The following is a 23,661-nucleotide window of genomic DNA, read 5'->3' as shown; positions in this document are numbered from 1 at the left end:
TTCTCTGAGGAACCTAAGTAACAGCAGGGTAGGGTAAGACAAAGGTGGAGCTTGTATTTCCTCCAGAGGCTTATTAAATCTGTTAAAAACTCTTTCCCTTTCAAAGCCTCCCTCTCACTTTGACCCAATTTGAGAAGGGGAGTGAGAGTATGGAGAGAGATGTAAAGGTACAATTTTCTTTAGTCATTTGTTAGAATATTTAAGTAGCAGCTAAATGGCTGATATGGAAGAGCGATAAAGACCCAGTCTCTGACCATCTGGCAGAGGGAGAGGAATAACAACGCTAACGAGTAAGGGTACAAGAGCTTTTAGGCTGCTATGACAGAAGATTGAACAAAGGACAGTGGGGGCATAAGAAAAAGGGGTCAAATCTACCTAGAAATTAAGTATGTCAGGAAAGGCTTCAGCAGGTTGGAGACCTTTACCTAAATCTTGAAAATATGAATGGAGACAGGTGGCAGTGGAAAAGGGGACTGCAGACAGAAGGAGGTGCATAAAAAGACAGAGAGCACAGTCTGACAGAAACTAAAAAAACGTGAAAGTGTCAAGGGAGTGGTTAAAGTTTCAAATGACAAGATTAAGTACAATGAAAGAATTCAATGGATTTGGGAAATGAGACGTTATCCCTGACCTCTGCTAGAGCCATTTTGATGGAGTAGCAGGACAGAAGACTGGCTGCTATGAATTAAAATGAAAAGCATAAAGAAAAAAAAAATTCAGAGTAAAGAAGACCAAAAAAAGGTGACAACAACTTTAGTCTGTTTCTTGGAGCCATCTATCTGCCTTTTTACTTTCAAGCATACTAGTTTAGTTACAGTAAGGGTTAGATAGGCTTTACATTTCTATCAGAAAATGACTCCCAAACACAATCCACTAAATAAACAAGTTTTTAGACACAGTTCATTCTTTATGAGCCTGCCTGTATCATTTTAAGTGAATGATACAACATCAGCATTTCTACAGATTTACTCTGCCACCATACTTTTTCTTCCATGTAGTTCAAAATAAATAACACCTGTAATTGCTTATAGTGGAAAAGGTGCTTTATTTTACATGTCATTGGTACACAATACATAAAACTGCCTAAAATTAGTCTTGGAAAACATAACTGTCAGTTATACCTTAAATGGTCAAGGACCAAGTCTATTTTGTAACCTATTTCATTTATGATCAGATGACTACAGTAATTTTAAATACTAGTAATCTCTTCATATCCAATGTTACAAGTTATTTTTATGCTACAAGTGCTGCAGTTTTTAAAAATAAAAATATCTCCAGTTATAGTAGACCATATATCTAACTGGAACAAATCTTTGCTAGTCTACAAGTCTTTGAAATAATGGATCAACAGTTTCACCTTCTTACAGATGATTACATTTATGCAGTTGGGTTATAGGGCAGGGGGCCTTCATACATGCAATTGGATTATTTCTGTTTTTTTTTTTTTAATGCAGATAAAAGTGAGTTTATAATACCCTATTTCTAGTTAAGTTGCCAAACAGTTTACTAAACTAAAATGAAGCCAATAGAATATTTTAGAAAACATAATTCTAAGAGCATGCAACAGCAAAATCTTTTTACTACCTATTGAACCAAATCTGCAGAGTCCAGGAAGAGGACGATGGCACAAAGACTTGTACATCTGAATTGCTTATCCAGCTGGGAGGAGTAAAGAAAGTAATTTAACTCAGGGTAAATCCTCTTATGAAAGATACCTGCATGTTATAACCCACTGCTACACAAAGGGATCTCCACTTAGAAAATGTGCAAATCATAAGAAGCTAAATGCACTTTTCTTGTTATTTATCCCAATCCATTCTATTCATAAACACATAGCTCAATGATCTCTTATTAACTATTAATGTCAAAGCCACAGATATTTCCTAATGGCGTCTTTCAGTCACCAATCATTTATCAGAGATAAATGTGATTACTACTTAATGTACAAATGTGAAAAAATGGTAAGAAACTGGGCTGATTCTCAAAGTAAAAACATTTGTTATTTAAACAAATCCCTTGGTATAGAAAGACTGCCTTTCTCTCTAGAAAATAAGACACATTTTAGAACCACAGGTTCATATTCACCTCCTAGTCTAGAAAAGAAGAGCTATTTAAACAAAGTAAACTAAACAAAATACTAAGTAGGTATAAATGTACACACTCAAACAAATATTCTATTCTTTGCTTAAAGTCAACTTATTCCTTGTCATTAAGAGAAGTGCTTCAAGATGCAAACTGTTAATTAATGCAGAGAATAAAGGGTTAAAAGCCAGACCTTTTCCTAATAAAGCAAACAGATCATTAAACTGATTGGGCTTGAAACACATACTTACTATAACTTTCCACAGTTATTCTTTTTATAACTAAACGCACACATATATACAACAAACCCTAGCATTTAATATGTGCAAAATTGCTTACCATTTATTTTAACTTTGGTTAAGTACTTCTTTAGCCTATATCAGACATATTATGGAAGCTACACAAATGATTACAAACATAATAATGAGGTAAGTTAAAATTCTACTAGTGCAAAAAGCAAGCATATGCCCAAAGCAAAGCATATGAGTTAAACAAATGCAGAATGAAGCTCTCACCAAGGGAGGTGCTGGGATAACAAACCAGAGAAGCTCCTTGTAAACACTGTTTGTAAAGTACACATTTAAAGATTAAGGATTCATGTAGCCACAAAAAAGGTATTCTAACAACAACACAGTAGTGCATTTATTTTACCTTTAGAGTTTGGAAATCACTCATTACGTGTCTAACAGTTTGCATATTTTCTTCAAGAGAAAATCAGTGAGACACATTAATTACAAATACTGTAGTATAAAAATCCCAGTTCTTTACAAAAATTATATATTAAAATATTCTATACACTTTTAAATTAGTAACTGGAACATACATATATATCAATTCTGCACAATTAAATCCATCTTTGCTTGGAGTATTATACATGAAGTTTGAGGACACAGCTACTCAGTCAACCTAAACTGGCATAAGGTTACATGGTATAAAATGACAGACCTGTGCCCCTGCAGCTATTGCAGCTCTTAGTCTGAAATATCTTTTCTGCAATTATTGCTCTGTATATTCATTCCAGATTCGAATAGGCAGTGGAACCATGAAACGTCTAAAAGGTTTAAAACAAGTTACCTGTAGCAGAGTATCCATAATGCCTATATGCATCTTTAAGGTTGTAATGGAACCTGAGTAAGCTGTCTAATGCTTATATTTCAGTTGTAAAAAAGTTTATACAATTTCAAGGTAAAAACAATGCAAAAATAAAACATTTAGAGCATTTACAAAAATCTTACAAATGTTTAAAACACTATTTCAAAACTCATGTCCAGTTAAGGTGCTTCTTTCTTTCTTCAATAAGAAGGACATACTTTAACTTTGAATTTTAAACTATGAACATTTTAATTTCAGCAAAAGCAAAATTAGATCCATTGAGACAGATGTTAAAATGTTTAGGGATATACTTTACTTCTGATGAACATACAGAATTTTACTGCTGAAAGGGACCTTAAAGGTAAACCCTTTTAACTCCCTCATCTATTAATCAGGAAATTGAGGGCCAGATAAGTTAAGTGCTTTGGCCAAAAATATATTCCAATATATCAACCTGGTATGAATCAAGAAAACCCATTATCCTTTTTGTATGTTGCCATGATTCTTGGAAAATGATGAAAATTCAAAAGCAGATTTCTGAACTTGCCTTTCTTTTTTTAATTTCTTAAGCTCTGTGCTAACTGTAGATAAAGAAATGAATCAAATGGCTACTAAAATCAGTATTACAAATATTATCCAGTAGAAGATAGTTGTTAGAGAACCACTGCTCAAATAGAATAAAGTTAGAGGGAGTACTCAAAGACAGGGCCTTTACAATGTAGAGAACATTTACTATATAAGACAGCACAGTGTACAACAGCCAGTTACTAGAATCATCTCAATAACTCTAGGATGACTGAGTTACGTGGCCTTTATAAAAGATATTGGAGTAATAAAGCCTTCTAGCTTTTATCTTAATTTTACTATTTTCCTTTATAAAAGAGCTATAACTTTAAGGAAGAATTCATATACTAGTCTTCAGAGAGGCTTTGCTTCTTTTCTACTTTTATTTGGATCTAGAATTGAGCAAATACATTTTAAGAACAACTTACAAACTCAAATTCATAACTGCTAGAAATACAGTCAGAGAATACTCTTTTAAATGACAAATCTCCAAAACCAGTTACTAATAAATAATCATCACAATACCTTCAGTTTAAAAAAAAATCAATTTAAAGGTGCTTTTTTATTGTTACCTTGAAGCCATCGAACTTGTGTAGCTGGTCCATATCCCTTTTCATTCTTTGCCGATATCCTGAACACAATGGCAGGCCTGGATGTATAATCAATATGTGCATTTGCAAGTTGCCCAGCAGTTACTATACATGATGTCTTCAGACCACAATAAATCCTCATAAACACAAGCTGACTTGGATTATCTTGTATTTGTGCTGTGCGGATAGCCAAGTAGGCTGAATATTCCAAAATATTTCCAGAAGGTGAAGTTGGAGGTTCCCAGGAAAGATGGATACACTCAACATTCTTGAAGAGCGGGGGAAAAACAAAAACAAAAACAGGTAAAAGTTCTGAAGTTTTCTCTAATATCACTTATTATGTTGAGTCTATCTTTAGAACACAAGATGCTTTTCACTAAAGTAACTGCATTAGATGTTAGAACTTTTATTGTTGGTTTTTAAAAACTAACCTTAATTGGATCTATAGTGTTTAATTCATGCCCTTTTAAAAAACATAACTAGGCTTAGAAGTCTGCCTGTACTACCCCAAGAAAGGGATTTTCCTTATCTGAAAGCAGACCTTATCTTCTCTAAATAGGGATAGGACCTTAGGATAAAATATAATCCAATTAAATGTGTTCTATTAAAATTCTCCAGCACAAAACTTTTTGGTTCCATAATAACAAGAACAAAGCTAATATTAAGAAGCATACACAGATTTCCCTGACTTTCTAAAATTTGGATGCTGTAATTCTGCTTGAAATTTTGGTCCTTAAAAATATCATGAATGATTAGAGAAAAATATTAAAAAATTTTTAATCTACCCCTTTTAGATACCTCTCATTTCATCAGACACTAACAAGAATCTCTAAACTGATAGTTTTACTTCATGTACAAAGTTTCAGTAATTTAAATCATTAAGTCTTGACCTGATGTCTCACCTTTGAAATTCTGACTGCAGAAGGAGCTCCAGGAAAACCGGGAATACAAGTTTTAAATTCACTGATTTTGCTGAAAGGGCCTATTCCACAACCATTGATGGCAGCAACCCTGAATCTGTATCCTGTGCCTGGAACAAGATCTTGTTTCTTAAGTAAACTGTAGTCAGGTACATCTGCATTTCCTATCTAAAATATAATATATGCAAAAGTCAAAGAAAAGATGCAATTAATTATTTTTTCATTAAATAACAAAACTTTTAAAGAATGAATTATGTTTTAGGGTTGTAGTTCACATTACTTATTTTCCTCTTTCATACATGGAATGAACCCCCCCTCCCCCAAAACAAAAGTAACTAAGCCCATAAATTGGTGATTCTCATCCAGAGGAAAAGTACCTTTCCAGTTGAGAATCACTGGATATAAAAAGAAATATAAGGGTATTCTGCACATGACGAGTACGGAGATAGAAAAAAACTGACCACTATAAACAAGGTAACAACTATCTCCATGTAAACTTAACGTGGAGTAGAAACCTCAGAAAATTTACTGTCAAACAGTCTAGCCAGGCCCTTTGGACACAGGCAAGCAAACTTGATAGAAAAGGAATGACTAGCACATAGTACAGAGCATTTTAATAATATTCAGCAGATGCTGAAAAAATGTTAAATTAAATAATTGGACTGCATACTCTGCACAAGAAGATCATAACATCTACAATTTTCAAACAATTTTTACATATTCGCCCTAACTCTCACTACACCACTGTGAGACAGGTAGTGCCAATGTACCATCCCATTTTTTTAAGGGAGTTAGGTCATCTCCATTTCACAGATGAGGAAACTGAGTCTCAGCAAGGTTAAACAAGTGACTTGTCCAACGTCACACTGTCAAGTACTGGAACTAATGATTCAAATTCAAGTTTAATGGCTCTAAATTTTATGTTCTTTTCTTTCTTTTGGGAAAAACAGATAGCTACTAGGCCCTTAGATAAGGATATTTCCATGTATATGAAATCAAACTACAGCCAGAAATTTTGTTAGGCATAATACCAACAAATTATTAACTAGGATATCTATTTTTATCAAGAATTGGAAGAATTCAATATGTAAAAGTGAGACACCAGAAGTAATATTAGAGAAACTAAAATATAATGATAAATGATATACTCCCCATTAGTAAGATCTTTGGGAGATTCAAACCGAATATGTATTTCTTTGGCAATTCCCTCTCTGAAATTCCCCATTCCAGAAAAAAATCAGTTCAATATGCTTTGGAGCTGTTATCTATTTCATAATTCTTAGAGGGTTAATGTCTCATCTATATATATGAGGTCCTCTTTAAGGGACTTTAGAATTAAGGGGAAATTAGATTTTATTCAATAGCGTAGGGGTTTTAAAACTTTTTAAACTGTGAAATTAGGAATAACAAAAGTTCTAAGTAAAAAAATGGTCTTTAAACATTCTTTAAACACACCAGGTAACAAAATTAGAGCTATTTCAAAAAATCTTTATCTGTACTGGCCACACCATATCATTTATGACTCAAAATTCAGCCCAGTGATTGTATGAGATTTTTTAAAATAACCTGCTTGTGATATATTCTATAACAAGAGTCTTAAAAAAGAATACAAGATAACTATATATAGAACTCGCAATTATAGATTGTAAACAGATCCCAATTTCACTCATTCAAATGTCCTGAATCAGGATTATTTTTTAAAATCTCATTCTTGAGGCTTATAACTAACAGTGTAGAAAGTATGTCAATAGCTACCTTTGAGATGCTTTGCTTCCCTTTTGGCAGCAAATAAAACTGGCTCACCAAAGCTGTATTATTTTTAAAAATTCCTACATCACACCACTGTCGTTCTCCTGCTTTCATTGTGGCCACTGGATTTGAAGGAGTCTCTTTCTAATTTCAGAGAAAGAAAAATTTATGAAGACTCTTACTGAACATACAAGAAATTTCAAGATTTAATAATCCATGCAGTGATCTACAAGTAGGTATATGGGTAAACACCACAATTAATAGCTCATAAGTAAATAAACTCTTAACAGATTAGGTCAACTGACAGTGAAACAGGGTTGCCAATTCAAACATAGGGAGTGACAGGCATTCTCCAAGTCAGTAGCTCTGTGCTATCAACCTAGCTGGAGTTAGCATGCTTTCCAATCAGTGATACGTTAAAATGCCAGCTGTTTTATAGAACATTGTCATTTCAGAGACTCTCTCAGAAAATGTAATAATCCCTTTAATGTGACACTACAACTTGCTCCAAAAGGAGCAAATAAGGAAAAATTCATTCCAAGCTGGCTTATTTCTAGATTCAAAAACAACTAGCAGAAATTCAGTGATCTTTGCACTTGAAATACCTGTGATTCTCCAAACCTAAAAGGAGAAAAAATGTTCAAAACTAAAATGCAATTTGAATATAATTTATTATATACTAAAGAGGAACAGATTAAACAGTTTTACATTTTTACCTTTGCTTTAAGACTAATAAACTTCCTCTACCTTAAGCTACTTTTAGTGATAAGTGAATTATACTTAACCCTGGAACTAACCTTTTTAAGCCATCTTCTTTATAAATGAGACACTGTTTCCAGAAGCTCAAAACAAATGTGCACTTCAGTTATTTATTTCTGTCTTGAATATATAACAGCAGAGGTACATGCTTATAATTCACATTACTTGTTACTTAGGCTATCACACATGACAAAGTGAGCTAACTAGAAGAGTCTTTAAGGTTTTTAGAAAAGGAATAGCTTTAAACTTGTTTTCATTTTAAAGTTGTAAAAACTCTCTTCAACAACTTTTATAAAACAACTGGCTCCAACTGAAATAACAGATACCACTCTGGCTGATGCATTGTAAAACAGATTTAAGAGATAAAAATTCATTTTAATAATTCTTCTCTGAGAAGAGTCTAAGAACACTGGGACTTAACATTCTGGAAAGGTGAAAGCTGATGAAGGTAAATACAGAATCAAAAGCCATAAAATCATGACTGAAAGAAAACTACAACAATAGACTAATTTTGAAGATTCTAAAAGGTAAATTTTAGGTCAAATAAAAACTCTTGCTCATAGCAATAAAGTTAAAATGACTGAGAATTTAAAAATAAATTTAAAGATATACACAAACACATGTATTCATCTAAGTGAAACAATCTTAGTATACTATTTGTGAGGCACATTCCTAGCATTTAAATTTGGTACCAGGCAGACTAATTCTGGCCTTCCACCAAAAAACCCAATGTCAGCGATTGTTGGGATACCCTACAGGTATGCCTGACTCAGTACTGCAGTATTCTGTTGTTCTCCTATTAAGTAGCTAGCAATAAAGCCATTCAAGTTTTATGTTTTATGACACGTCCTTTTACTCTTTAAACCATTAATGTAATTTCAATATATACACATATGTATGTATACACACACATTTCTGATTATAAAAGTAACATTTTATTACAGAAAAATCCTGAAAGCATAAAGAAAGTGAAAATTATCTCTGGCCCCACAACCTGAAGAAAGTCATCTAGCATCGTAGTGCAGACGTGTGAGGACTCACGTGAGAGTGTGAATGGACACACTGTGTATGTTTTTAATAAAATTGGGACTGCAGTATATATATTTTGTCCACAGTTTTCCACTTAACATTATACTGTGAACAGTTTTCTCTTTAACCCTTCATTTTTCAATCTATGTCAAACAATTACTAGAGGATACCCGAATCTTTTCCTGAATTTATGTTGAAGGTGCTCAGCATTTAAAGCATATTTAACCGTCTGTAAACATATATCATCTCCAGGTAATATACTTACAGAAAATGGCATCACTGCAGCATGTGCCTCTACACGGCTGATCTTAGTTGCAGGTAATGCACATGTTTCATCAACTAAAAATTAAACAGTTCATCAGATAAGACTTACATAATCACTTATCAAACAGATATATTAAAATATAATTTATAAATATACAAAAAATCACAATAATTGGAAATATGGACCCTCTAACTTGAACTAATTCACAAAGTTCATTTTTCAAGGATTTGATGACTAGTTGGAACTTCAGAGAATGTTCACCAAACATGAAACACAATTCCTATTGCAAAAGAATAAAATGAGAATTTACAAAATGAGAAATCAATCAAGCTGGGAGAATTGTTACTCCATAGCCTAGAACTAATCTTTTCTAAGGAAAAAAAAATTTTGCAGAATAAGTTCATGGTAGGAAAGATACATTCTGATTGAATGCAGTGTGTGCTAATTTAACTATCTTATGTAAGGTAGCAGAGAAAATATTATATAATGGCTTTAACTGAAATGCCTTATCCTTTTATATTTGATTCAATCCAAGATGAAATGCAATTCCCATCTAAAACAAATACATTTGATGAATTTATATACAAAAATGGTTCAAAATACAGTATGTGAAACACATTTCAAACCTTCAGATTTGGTACTGAATGTTGTTAGTGAAGTTTCATCTTTAACAACTGCCCCATTTGTACTGGATGATTCAGTTTTAATGGTCTGCTGGGTTACCATAGTTTGTGCGTTGGAAACAGTACTGGATACGGAAGTTTCAGGGATTACTGTTCTTAAGTCCAGGCAACTACTTAGAACACCTATATTTACTGAAGTGTGAGGACCTAAAATTAAAGGGAAAGGATTAATTATTAACATAACACCTGCAAATAACTGCTGTATCTTGTAGTTCTTGTCACCCAATTCTTGGCATTTTCAATTTTAAAATCATAAACGTGAGCACCACGAAAGTCAGTCATATGACTTAACCATTAGGCATAAAATATCTAGAAAAATAAAGTGCATTATATCCATAACAGATTTCCAACTTCTCAGCTCCTTCTTCCATTCTAAACACTGAATCACTGTTCTTGAACTCTACTCAGTCATAGATCAAAATGGCCTTTCCTCCCATTTTAGGAAAAGAAAAAGAGGTGATCAGGCATGAATGCCACCAATTTTCTGCCTTCTCTTGTCATAAACTAGAAATGTATTTATGATTGTGCCGAGCCCCTCTGTCCTCTCTTCCATTTCAGATGATGACTTCTCTCCTAAGGAAGTTTAATCTATTCTCTTGTGCTCTTGGTTCCATTCCTTCTGCATATTTTGGGACCCTCTTTTATCAATCATTCCTTTCTTTTTGGGGTTTTCAAATTCTTCTTCAGTAGTTTTGGCCCTCAGTCTATAAACATTATAAACCAGTATTCGCCAGTTACCATCTCCCCTCGCTAATTTCCTTTAGAGCAGTCTCTAATTCCTTGACCTCCCCAAATTTGATCCAGCACACAACTCTAATGAAATGGCTCTGACAAATGTCAAGGGATACTTATTTCTATGGGATAGTTATCTATTTTCATTTACTTGACTTCTCTGCAATGTAAACAATCCTGACCACATACTCTTTTTTGAAACTGTTTCTGTCTATGACTTGTATTCACTCATGCATACATCATAAATGCACAGTCATAAACAGTGATGCCCGCTATACAGGTAAAAAATATGATACCAATCTTTTTTCCTAACCTTCTTGGAATGCCTTTTCAATCTCTTTAGCTGGCTTCTCTTCTTCAAATGACTCTTTAAATGCAGGTGTTTCTAAGCCTTTTCTTTTCTCCCCTTGCATATTTTCCTGTTGTTTTAGCTACCATTCACGAATTATACATCTCTCAAATACATGTCCCAGGTGCAGTGCCAGGTCCTGAGAACCCAGCAGTAAACAAGTCAGACAAGGTCCCTGCTCTTGTGGAGCTTACATGTTAGATACTCTTAATTTCTAAATTTATACTTCCAGCCAAGAACTGCCTCGTAGACTCCAGACCTAAGTATCCAACTGCCTATTAGAAATCTTTACCAATATGTTCCTCAAGTGGCTCAAAAACAGTAAGTTCAAGGTTGAACCTATCTTATCCCCAAATCTGTTCTTGCTCCTGTATTTCCGATCTTGATGAATAGTATCATCAACAACTGAATGTCCAACCCAGAATACCGGGAGTCATGTTCAACTCATTTTTATTTCTCATATCTAACCAGTTTCCAAGTCTAATAGGTGCTACTTTCTAAAGGTCTCTAAACTGATGCATTCTCTCCTCTCCATCCCACCCACTGCTTTAGTCTCTATGCATCTCTTGGAGTCCTAAAAGAACCTCCTAACGGAGTCTCCCAACCATTTCCTATTATAACTCTTCCTGATGGTGAGGCTAGAATGTCCTTTCTAAAATAAAAAACAAAAACTAATTGTGGGGCTTCCCTGGTGGTGTAGTGGTTTAGAAACCGCCTGCCAATGCAGGGGACACGGGTTCGAGCCCTGGTCTGGGAAGATTCCACATGCCGTGGAGCAACTAAGCCCATGCGCCACAACTACTGAGCCTGTGCTCTAGAGCCCGCGAGCCACAACTACTGAGCCTGCATGTCACAACTACTGGAGCCTGCGCACCTAGAGCCCATGCCCTGCAACAAGAGAAGCCACCACAGTGAGAAGCCCGCGCACTGCAATGAAGAGTAGCCCCTACTCGCCGCAACTAGAGAATGCCCACGTGCAGCAACGAAGACCCGACGCAGCCAAAAATAAATTAATTAAATTAATTAATTAAAAGAAACACAACTAATCGTGTCACTTTTTCACTTTTGAAACACACAAAAAAAGGAAAGAAGAAAGAAACATATCAGCTACTCCAACCTACAGAGAAAAAGCCCAATCTCCTCTTGTTAACCTGAAATTGGGTAACCATTCATTCACACATTTGAATATCTACTATGTGCCAGACACTGTCATTGTACAACCACTCTTGTTTCTCCATTTGACTAATATTAATTTTATCCAAACTGCCTTACAAGTAGGATTCAGAGTACATTAAGATTCTCAAATCTCAAAGCTCATATTTGTTTTCAAGAGTATAAACTTCTTTATATGATAGACATAGAAAATCACTATAAAAAAGAAATTTAAACTGACGTCCAAGACCAACTTTTATAATTTTGACCAAATGATTCCCTTATATCAGAAAATCAACAAAACAAAAGTGCTCTCCTCTTCCACAAATAATAAAATTAGAAAAACTATAGGAAATTATTTTCCTTGAATATTTTACGGTCGTAATTTTTTCAAATTAAAAATAAAACCACATATTCCTATGTCAGGGATATATCAGAATGAGATTTATAAAGTAATTTTAGACAATGAAATCAGAGGCAACACTTAATATATCTCAAATGGTATCAGAATATTCAAATTAAATACTTTAAAATATAAGGATCATCAAATTACAAGCTGTACCATGAATTCAACAGGCTAATCAACAGTTTCATAAATGAACTACCTTTCTGGGGATAATCCAGTTACTTGGTAAACAAATATTTATTTATTTATTAAGTGATTACTATTTACCAGGCATCAATCTGGGTGCTGGAGAACTTTATGTGAACAAGATAGACAAAATCCTGGCCCAAAATAAATTACTGCAGATAGTTATAAGTGCTAGGACAACAGGGTAATGGAACAGTGATACTGAACACACTGGCCAATCTCAAATGGTACACAAGAGCTCGCCTCATTTAAATTCTGTAGTTAATAACTAATCTTTACTATTCAGGTAAGTTCTTGCTTGGTATCTTGACATCATTCTAATTAGGGTTAATATGGCAGGTATATATTATATTTTGAAAATGGATCCAAACCATATAACATTTACTTTTTCAAAGACTCTAAAATTTTCTGCCATTATTATAAAAAGCTTAAGCTTTATTTAGAATGCCATCTTTATACCTTCATTTTTCCTTAGCATATCCACCACACAACTGTTATGATTAGAAGCGTTAGTTGCCAAAGATGAATGTAAAGTGGCATTAGAATCAGTCGATGCTTTGAGTTCTGGTTTGTTTTTCAGTGAAGTTCCTTTCATAGCTGTATGTTCAGATTTTGCACTGTTCATTGTATCACTGATCTACAAGAAGTAAAATAATTTATTGTAGCAAGCAATGTTCAATTAAATAGAAATACATGTAAAAACAAGCAAAATAATTTACAACTTAAATGTTTTGAAAATAAATTTTCCAAAATACAAAACAGTTTAAATAATATTCTTAATTTGTACAGGATTATTCTTTAAATTTTATAATAGTTTAAGAAAACAATTTCTTTCCATTTAATATTCATTCTCAAAAGACCAGTTCTGAAGGGAAAAGGAACAATACATTTTCAGGGAAAAAAAAAAAAAATGTACATTTTTACAAGTGGTAGTTAGTATTCAAGTAAATACATATGTAACATAGGTGACAACACCCAAGATACTGAATTTAACATTCAAATTTTCTTAACAAGATCAGACATGTACACTAAAGATTTTACGACTCCTAAGAGAAAAATCTCAGTTATATGAAACCTTCAAGCATATGAATTATTCTCTATGACTGAGTTTTCCATATAGGCTTCAAGATTTAATACATACATATCAATATTCTTCACCATTAAACATTCTAGATAGGAATCTTCCTAATTACATTTCTATTTGTCTTCTTAAATACACTATAACAAACACATTTAAACCTTTTGATAATTCAAATCATCGGTGTGAACATCACTTATTATATAGCAATAATTACAGGTCTACTGAACCATAAAAGTGATCTGGCTTCATTCAAATACCCCAATATCGTTGCCTCTTTTTTGTTACATGTTTTTTGTTACTTTTCTGTCTCCACCTTTAATGTCAATTATAACTATATTATCAATTATAATTTCTCATAGCTCTAAGGATACCTGTCCATAATATGCCCTCTACTTCCCTTCTAATTGATAGTGATTGTGCTACTGTTAATAAATGATGATGATGACAGCCACAACCATTAAGGAGCATCATATTATGTGACAGGCCTTGTGCTACATAGTTATAAAGTCTGTATCTCATTTAATCTTCATAAGAATTCTATAAATTGGATAAAATCACCCCTGGCTTACAGATGGACAAAAATGAGACGCGGAGAGATCTTAAATAACACACCCAGGGTCAGGCAGCCAGCAAGTAGCAGAGCTAGAATTTGACCCTAAGTTTATTTCACTACCAAGTCTCCATGTTATACTATCTGGGAAGCACAGTAAAGCGAAGTGCAAGAAATGAGGTATGCCTTTAAAAGCAGAAAAAGCTAAAGCTAAGAGCCTGTAGGTGGAAAGTCACTGAGAGGTGAACCGTTTTTGCTGAAGAGCCCAGAAAGGCTTGGAAATTGGGGGCATCAGGTTCTTTGGAGGCTGGAGTGCAGAGTGCAGAACACCAGAGGACCATCATACAGAAGACTATATAAAAAGTGTCTGCAGCCCCAGCTCTGCTCTTCCAGCATACAAAGGCAGACAGATTCCTCACCTCCATTCAAACTGAAGAAGGGAGATAGGTAGAAAGATTAAAATGGGAGTCTCTGGACCGTGGTACAGAGTCTCTCTGGTGAGGATGGAGGAGGGGCACCGATACTAAAAATGGGGATTAAGTGAAAGTCTGCATACTGAACAGAAAGACACTGCCCTCTCTGCATTAAGCTCCCAGAATACTGATAGCCAGGCTTAGAGCCCTTAAGCAAGAGGTTGGAGAAGTCTCAGGGGAAACCCACTGGTCTACAAGATAAGATACTGATATTTGTAGATCCTCACTCAAAAACCCTCATTAAGGTCTACTAATCAAGCATGCCCATAGGCATAGAGCTGCTATGGTCTGACATGTCTGTGTCCCCCACAAATTTATATGTTGAAACGTAACCCCCAAGGTGATGTTATTAGGAAGTAGCTTTGGGCTGTGATTAGTGCCTTATAAAAGTGGCCCAAGAGTTTTGTTGGGTTTTTTTAAAACAGATTGTGCTAGACTGTTTTCACAGAAACTTGAAAAATTCACAAGTGGATCAGCAGTGCATGAGCACCCACTTTTCCTGATGGTGAATGCCAACACTGTGTGGCTGACAGGGTCTTGGTGCTCCAGCTGGGTGGCAGGCCTGAGCCTCGGAGGTGGGAAAGACGAGTTCAGGTCACTGGACCACCAGAGACCTCCTGGCCCCACGTAATAACAATCAGCGAGAGATCTTGCAGAGATCTCTGTCTCAACGCTAAGACCCAGCTCCACTCAATGACCAGCAAGCTCCAGTGGTGGACACCCCATGCCAAAGAACTAGCAAGACAGGAACAAAACCCCACCCATTAGCCATTAGAGAGGCTGCCTAATATACTAAGTTCACAGACACCGCAAAACACACCACTGGACGCAGTCCTGCCCACCAGAAAGACAAGATCGAGCCTCACCCACAAGAACACAGGCATCAGGTCCCCTCCACCAGGAAGCCTACACAACCCACTGAATCAACCTTACCCACTGGGGGCAGACACCAAAAACAATGGGAACTACAAACCTGCAGCCTGAGAAAAGGAGACCCCAAACACAGTAAGTTAAGCAAAATGAGAAGACAGAGAAATACACAGCAGGTGAAGGAGCAAAATAAAAACCCACCAGACCTAACAAATGAAAAGGAAATAGGCCGTCTACCTGAAAAAGAATTCAGAGTAATGATAGTAAAGATGATCCAAAATCTTGGAAACAGAATGGAGAAAATACAAGAAACGTTTAACAAGGACCTAGAAGAACTGAAGAGTAAACAAACAATGATGAACAACAAAATAAATGAAATTAAAAATTCCTTAGAAGGAACCAATAGCAGAATAACTGAGGCAGAAGAACGGATTAGTGACCTGGAAGATAAAATAGTGGAAATAACTACTGAAGAGCAGAATAAAGAAAAAAGCATGAAAAGAATTCAGGACAGTCTCAGAGACCTCTGGGACAACATTAAACACACCAACATTCGAATTACAGGGATCTCAGAAGAAGAAGAGAAAAAGAAAGGGACTGAGAAAATATTTTAAGAGATTATAGTTGAAAACTTCCCTAATATGGGAAAGGAAATAGTCAATCAAGTCCAAGAAGTGCAGAGAGTCCCATACAGGATAAATCCAAGGAGAAAAATGCCAAGACACATATTAATCAAAATATCAAAAATTAAATACAAAGAAAAAATAATAAAAGCAGCAAGGGAAAAACAACAAATAACATACAAGGAAATCCCCATAAGGTTAACAGCTCATCTTTCAGCAGAAACTCTGCAAGCCAGAAGGGAGCGGCAGGACATACTTCAAGTGATGAAAGGGAAAAACCTACAACCAAAATTACTCTACCCAGCAAGGATCTCATTCAGATCCGACAGAGAAATAAAACCTTTACAGACAGGCAAAAGTTAAGAATTCAGCACCAGCAAACCAGCTTTACAGCAAATGCTAAAGGAACTTCTCTAGGCAGGAAACACAAGAGAAGGAAAAGACCTACAATAACAAACCCAAAACAATTAAGAAAATGGGAATAGGAACATACATATTTATAATTACCTTAAATGTAAATGGATTAAATGCTGCAACCAAAAGACACAGGCTCACTGAATGGATTAAAAAACAAGACCCATATATGTGCTGTCTACAAGAGACCCACTTCAGACCTAGGGACACATACAGACTGAAAGTGAGGGGATGGAAAAAAGATATTCCATGCAAATGGAAATCAAAAGAAAGCTGGAGTAGCAATACTCATATCAGATAAAATAGACTTTAAAATAAAGACCATTACAAGAGACAAAGAAGGACACTACATAATGATCAAGGGATCAATCTGAGAAGAAGATATAATAAATGTAAATATTTATGCACCCAACATAGGAGCACCTCAATACATAAGGCAAATGCTAACAGCCATAAAAGGGGAAACTGACAGTAACACAATAATAGTGGGACTTTAACACCCCACTTTCACCAATGGACAGATCAACCAAAATGAAAATAAATAAGGAAACACAAGCTTTAAATGATACATTAAACAAGATGGACTTAACTGATATTTATAGGACATTCCATCCAGAAACAACAGAATAAACTTTCTTCTCAAGTGCTCATGGAACATTCTCCAGGATAGATCATATCTTGGGTCACAAATCAAGCCTTGGTAAATTTAAGAAAATTGCAACCATATCAAGTATCTTTTCTGACTACAACACTATGAGACTAGATATCAATTACAGGAAAAAAAACTGTAAAAAATCCAAACACATGGAGGCTAAACAATATGCTACTAAATAACCAAGAGATCACTGAAGAAATCAAAGAGGAAATCAAAAAACACCTAGAAACAAATGACAATGAAAACACGACGACCCAAAACCTATGGGATGCAGCAAAAGCAGTACTAAGAGGGAAGTATATAGCAATACAATCCTACTTCAAGAAACAAGAAAAATCTCAAATAAACTGTAACCTTACACCTAAAGCAATTAGAGAAAGAAGAACAAAAAACCCCCAAAATTAGCAGAAGGAAAGAAATCATAAAGATCAGACCAGAAACAAATGAAAAAGAAATAAAGGAAATGATAGCAAAGATCAATAAAACTAAAAGCTGGGTCTTTGAGAAGATAAAAAAAATTGATAGGGCTTCCCTGGTGGTGCAGTGGTTGAGAGTCCGTCTGCCGATGCAGGGGACATGGGTTCGTGCCCCGGTCCGGGAAGATCCCACATGCCGCGGAGCGGTTGGGCCTGTGAGCCATGGCCGCTGAGCCTGCGCGTCCGGAGCCTGTGCTCGGCAACGGGAGAGCCCACAACAGTGAGAGGCCCGCGTACCGCAAAAAAAAACAAAAAAAATTGATAAACCATTAGCCAGACTCATCAAGGAAAAAAGGGAGAAGACTCAAATCAACAGAATCATAAATGAAAAAGGACAAGTAACAACTGACACTGCAGAAATACAAAGGATCGTGAGAGATTACTACAAGCAACTATATGTGAATAAAATGGACAACCTGGAAGAAATGGATAAATTCTTAGAAGAGCACAACCTTCCGAGACTGAACCAGGAAGAAATAGAAAATATAAACAGACCAATCACAAGCACTGAAATTGAAACTGTGATTAAAAACCTTCCAACAAACAAAAACCCAGGTTCAGATGGATTCACAGGTGAATTCTATCAAACATTTACAGAAGCGCTAACACCCATCCTTCTCAAACTCTTCCAAAATATAGCAGAGAGAGGAACACTCCCAAACTCATTCTACGAGGTCACCACCACCCTGATACCAAAACCAGACAAAGATGTTACAAAATAAGAAAACTACAGGCCAATATCACTGATGAACATAGATGCAAAAATCCTCAACAAAATACTAGTAAACAGAATCCAGCAGCACATTAAAAGGATCATACACCATGATCAAGTGGGGTTTATCCCTGGAATGCAAGGATTCTTCAATATACACAAATCAATCAATGTGCTACACCATACTAACAAACTGAAGGATAAAAACCATATGATAATCTCAATTGATGCAGAAAAAGCTTTCGATAAAATTCAACACCCATTTATGATAAAACCTCTCTGGGAAGTAGGCATAGAGGGAACTTATCTCAACATGATAAAGGTCATATCTGACAAACCCACAGCTAACATCACTCTCAATGGTGAAAAACAGAAACCATTTCCACTGAGATCAGGAAGAAGACAAGGTTGTCCACTCTCACCACTATTATTCAATATAGTTTTGGAAGTTTTAGCCACAGCAATCAGAGAAGAAAAGGAAATAAAAGGAATCCAAATCGGAAAAGAAGAAGTAAAGCTGTCACTGTTTGCAGATGACATGATACTATACATAGAGAATCCTAAAGATGCTACCAGAAAACTACTAGAGCTAATCAATGAATTTGGTAAAGTAGCAGGATACAAAATTAATGCACAGAAATCTCTGGCATTCCTATATACTAATGATGAAAAATCTGAAAGTGAAATCAAGAAAACACTCCCATTTACCATTGCAACAAAAAGAATAAAATATCTAGGAATAAACCTACCTAAGGAGACAAAAGACCTGTATGCAGAAAATTATAAGACACTGATGAAAGAAATTAAAGATGATACAAATAGATGGAGAGATATACCATGTTCTTGGATTGGAAGAATCAACATTGTGAAAATGACTCTACTACCCAAAGCAATCTACAGATTCAATGCAATCCCTATCAAACTACCACTGGCATTTTTCACAGAACTAGAACAAAAAATTTCACAATTTGTATGGAAACACAAAAGACTCTGAATAGCCAAAGCAATCTTGAGAAAGAAAAACAGAGCTGGAGGAATCAGGCTCCCTGACTTCAGACTATACTCAAAGCTACAGTAATCAAGACAGTATGGTACTGGCACAAAAAGAGAAAGATAGATCAATGGAACAGGATAGAAAACCCAGAGATAAACCCATGCACATATGGTCACCTTATCTTTGATAAAGAAGGCAAGAATATACAATGGAGAAAAGACAGCCTCTTCAATAAGTGGTGCTGGGAAAACTAGACAGCTACATGTAAAAGAATGAAATTATAACACTCCCTAACACCATACACAAAAATAAACTTAAAATGGATTTGAGAACTAAATGTAAGACTAGACACTATAAAACTCTTAGAGGAAAACACAGGAAGAACACTCTTTGACGTAAATCACAGCAAGATCTTTTTTGATCCACCTCCTAGAGTAATGGAAATAAAAACAAAAATAAACAAATGGGACCTAATGAAACTTAAAAACTTTTGCACAGCAAAGGAAACCATAAACATGATGAAAAGACAACCCTCAGAATGGGAGAAAATATTTTCCAACTAAGCAACTGACAAAGGATTAATCTCCAAAATATACAAGCAGCTCGTGTAACTCAATATCAAAAAAACAAACAACCCAATCCAAAAATGGGCAGAAGACCTAAACAGACATTTCTCCAAAGAAAATATACAGATTGCCAACAAACACATGAAAGCATGCTCAACATCACTAATCATTAGAGAAATGCAAATCAAAACTACAATGAGGTATCACTTCACACCGGTCAGAAAGGCCATCATCAAAAAATCTACAAACAATAAATGCTGGAGAGGGTGTGGAGAAAAGGGAACCCTCTTGCACTGTTGGTGGGAATGTAAATTGATACAGCCACTATGGAGAACAGTATGGAGGTTCCTTAAAAAACTAAAAATAGAACTACCATACAACCCAGCAATCCCACTACTGGGCATATACCCTGAGAAAACTAGAATTCAAAAACAGTCATGGACCAAAATGTTCATTGCAGCACTATTTACAATAGCCAGGACATGGAAGCAACCTAAGTGTCCATCGACAGATGAATGGATAAAGAAGATGTGGCTCATATATACAATGGGATATTACTCAGCTATAAAAAGAAACAAAATTGGTTTATTTGTAGTGAGGTGGATGGAGCTAGAATCTGTGTCAGAAAGAGAAAAACAAATATTGTATGCTAACACATATATACGGAATCTAAAAAAAAAAAAAAAAGGTTCTGAAGAAGCTAGGGGCAGGACTGGAATAAAGACACAGACGTAGAGAATGGACTTGAGGACATGGGGAGGGGGAAGGGGAAGCTGGGATGAAATGAGAGTAGCATGGACATATACACACTACCAAATGTAAAACAGATAGCTAGTGGGAAGCAGCCGCATAGCACAGGGAGATCAGCTCGGTGCTTTGTGTCCACCTAAAGGGGTGGGATAGGGACAGTGGGAGGGAGACGCAAGAGGGAGGGGATATGGGGATATATGTATATGTATAGCTGATTCACTTTGTTATACAGCAGCAACTAACACAACAATGTAAAGCAATTATACTCCAATAAAGATGTTAAAGAAAAAAAAAAAAAGGTGGCCCAAGAAAGATCCATTGTCCCTTCCACCATGTGAGGATACAATGAGAAGTCAGCAGTTTGCAACCCTAAAGAGGTTCCTCACCAGAACTCTACCATGCAGGCACCCTGATCTCAGACTTCTAGCCTCCAGAAATGCAGGAAATAAATGTCTATTGTTTATAAGCCACCTGGGCTATGGTGTTTTGTTATAGCAGGCCAAATGGACTAAGACATCTTCCAAGCTCATTTTTAATGCGTCACTTAAACATGAAAGGATAGCCAAGCATCACCAGACATTTGATAACAGCCTCTAATGTGGAAGTCCAAGACCAAAACAAATTTTTTTAAAAGGAGCTTGAAAAAAAGAAATAATGTTGAGAGCAGAATATAACTCCATTTTTTTAAAAAAAGCATAATTCTTGAAGAGATAAGGGAAAATATTACATTCATGAAGCAAAAATAAAATGTCATAAAAGAAATAAAGAATAAGAGCAGGCCTTTAGAGATTAAATATGTGATTGAATTTTTTAAAAATTGCATAGAAGATTTATAATATAAATGAAGAAACTTTTCAGAAAGGAGGACAGAGGAAAGATAGAAAATAAAAAGTAAAATCAGAGGATTAGTTCAGGAGGACCATCATTCAATTAACAGGAGTTTCCAAAAAAGAGAAAGAGAATGTGGAAGGAGGAAATAATCAGTAATGAAAGCCATGAGTTTCCAGAATGACGTGGCCCACTGACTGCACAGTACAGTGAATGAAGCAAAGACACACACTCTAAGGTACATCACTGTTGAAATTTCAGAGAACTGGGGATTAAAACAAAAAATATTAGGTCACATATAAACGATCAGGAATCCGAGTGGCAACAGACTTCTTAACAGCAACACTGAATGCTAAAAGACAGTAGGAAAATGCCTTTCCATTTCTAAGGAAAACATTTCCAATGTAGAATTCTATAACGCAGCCAAGCTACCAATCAAATGTGAACAGAGAAAAGGCATTTTCACATACGTAAGATCTCAAAAAGTTTACCTTTCATAAACCCTTTCTCAGGAAACTACTGGAGAAAACCAAGAAAGAATGAAATGAGATCAAGAAACATGGACTCTAACACAGAAAAGAGGTAAAAGAAACTTCCAAAATGAAACAAATGGAAGTTCTAATCTGACAGCTGAGTAGCAGACTTAGAGAAGAATTAGTACAGCCTAGGGCATCAAGACAGAGGCCCTGGGAGGAATGGTTCCGGGGGCAGGGGGTGGTGAAGAAAGAAAAAAGAGACTACCTTATATGTTTGAATATTTTGAGAGGAGTTTTATTATTTTATTGGAGAATCTGAGTATTAATTAATGATAGGCAAGAAGAAAACCAAGCAAATGAAAAAGTGAGGCAGATAACAATGCCAAGAAAAACAAAAAATTACATGAAGAAGGAACAATGTTCACAGCACACTACATGGCTCACCTATGAATATGTCATCATCACAATGTAAATATCAAATAATGATTCAACTAAAAATATTTAAAGGATGTGGGAAGAGGAAGGGGAGGAAATGGCAATATTTTAAGAGATCATAAAATCTTCACCTTCCATTACTAAAGACAACTGATCTAAAACTAGAAAGTCAAGAAGTGGCAGCACAAGGATTTTATTTAAAAGCACAAAGGTAGATACCAGAAGAGAGCTAAAATATTTGAAAGTAGTTGTTTCTAGAGGCAGGATCAAGGGCAAGTAGGAGCAGAGCAGGAAACTATTGCTCTTCATTATAAACCTTGTAGTACCACCTAAATTTAAAAAAAAACAAAACCAAAACATATATATATACACATATATATAAATATATATAAATATATATATATATACACACATATATATATGTGTGTGTGTGTATATATATATATAGTGTATGTGTGTGTTTGTATTAGCCTCTGATACTATGTGTAATGAGACTTCAATCTCTTGGCCAGGGGTTCTTAATTCAGGCTACTGTCACAATGATATACAGAGCTTTCCTTAAAAACAGAGTTATCTGGGCATCATTTTAAGATTCTGCTTCACTAGATCTGGGGAAAGGCATGGGAATCTGTGTTTATTTGTTTGTTTTTTAATCTCAGAGGTGACTGATGTGCAGCCACGGTTCAGAACCCCTGTCCTAGGGTAATATGCTAAAAATATTAATAAAAATTGGGACTGTAACCATAAACATTCACTTACTGTTATAAATTTTTTCAACTTACACTGTTAGGAATGATGCTATTACTGCCTTGTCTGTGTGGGTCCATCCTGACTCCTGTAGGAATGGGAAAGTTCAGACTGACATGCTCTAAATTAGCTTCAAGAAAATACATTACAATCAAATATTTTTAAAAGTTACATATTAAAGGTTTAAAAAGTAGTATATTTATCAAAGTTTACCTGTTTTCTTAATAGTCTGCTTAATAGTTGACTGAAATCCTTTTTGGAAGAACATGTAAAATTAAATTTGCTTTTACTTTCCAAGTGCCTGTTAGTTAAAAATACTTTTGAAAGAAGCTGAAATATTTATGAAAACTAATTAAAACCATCTCCTGAAGTCAAGCAGCATGTCAGATTAAGAAGGTACATCGGGCTTCCCTGGTGGCGCAGTGGTTGGGAGTCCGCCTGCCGATGCAGGGG

At 35.4% G+C, this 23,661-nt stretch overlaps 1 protein-coding gene across 1 annotated transcript in view; it reads right to left on the bottom strand.

Moving 5' to 3' along the window:
- Nucleotides 1-1,025: 1,025 nt before the first annotated feature.
- The window catches only part of HCFC2 (host cell factor C2), a 46,332-nt gene continuing 23,696 nt past the window's right edge, over nt 1,026-23,661 (bottom strand). The window contains exons 9-15 of the mRNA XM_007454279.1: nt 23,244-23,296; nt 13,018-13,195; nt 9,677-9,880; nt 9,051-9,124; nt 7,004-7,141; nt 5,231-5,416; nt 1,026-4,596 (exon numbers count right to left, since the gene is read on the bottom strand). Coding sequence (XP_007454341.1) covers nt 4,282-4,596; nt 5,231-5,416; nt 7,004-7,141; nt 9,051-9,124; nt 9,677-9,880; nt 13,018-13,195; nt 23,244-23,296 — 1,148 coding nt within the window. The 3' untranslated portion in view covers nt 1,026-4,281. The remainder of the gene's footprint in view (nt 4,597-5,230; nt 5,417-7,003; nt 7,142-9,050; nt 9,125-9,676; nt 9,881-13,017; nt 13,196-23,243; nt 23,297-23,661) is intronic.

Source organism: Lipotes vexillifer, unplaced genomic scaffold (assembly GCF_000442215.2).
Source record: "Lipotes vexillifer unplaced genomic scaffold, Lipotes_vexillifer_v1.1 scaffold492, whole genome shotgun sequence".
NCBI lineage: Eukaryota > Metazoa > Chordata > Mammalia > Artiodactyla > Lipotidae > Lipotes > Lipotes vexillifer.
This window is presented reverse-complemented; position numbering and strand designations above follow the sequence as displayed.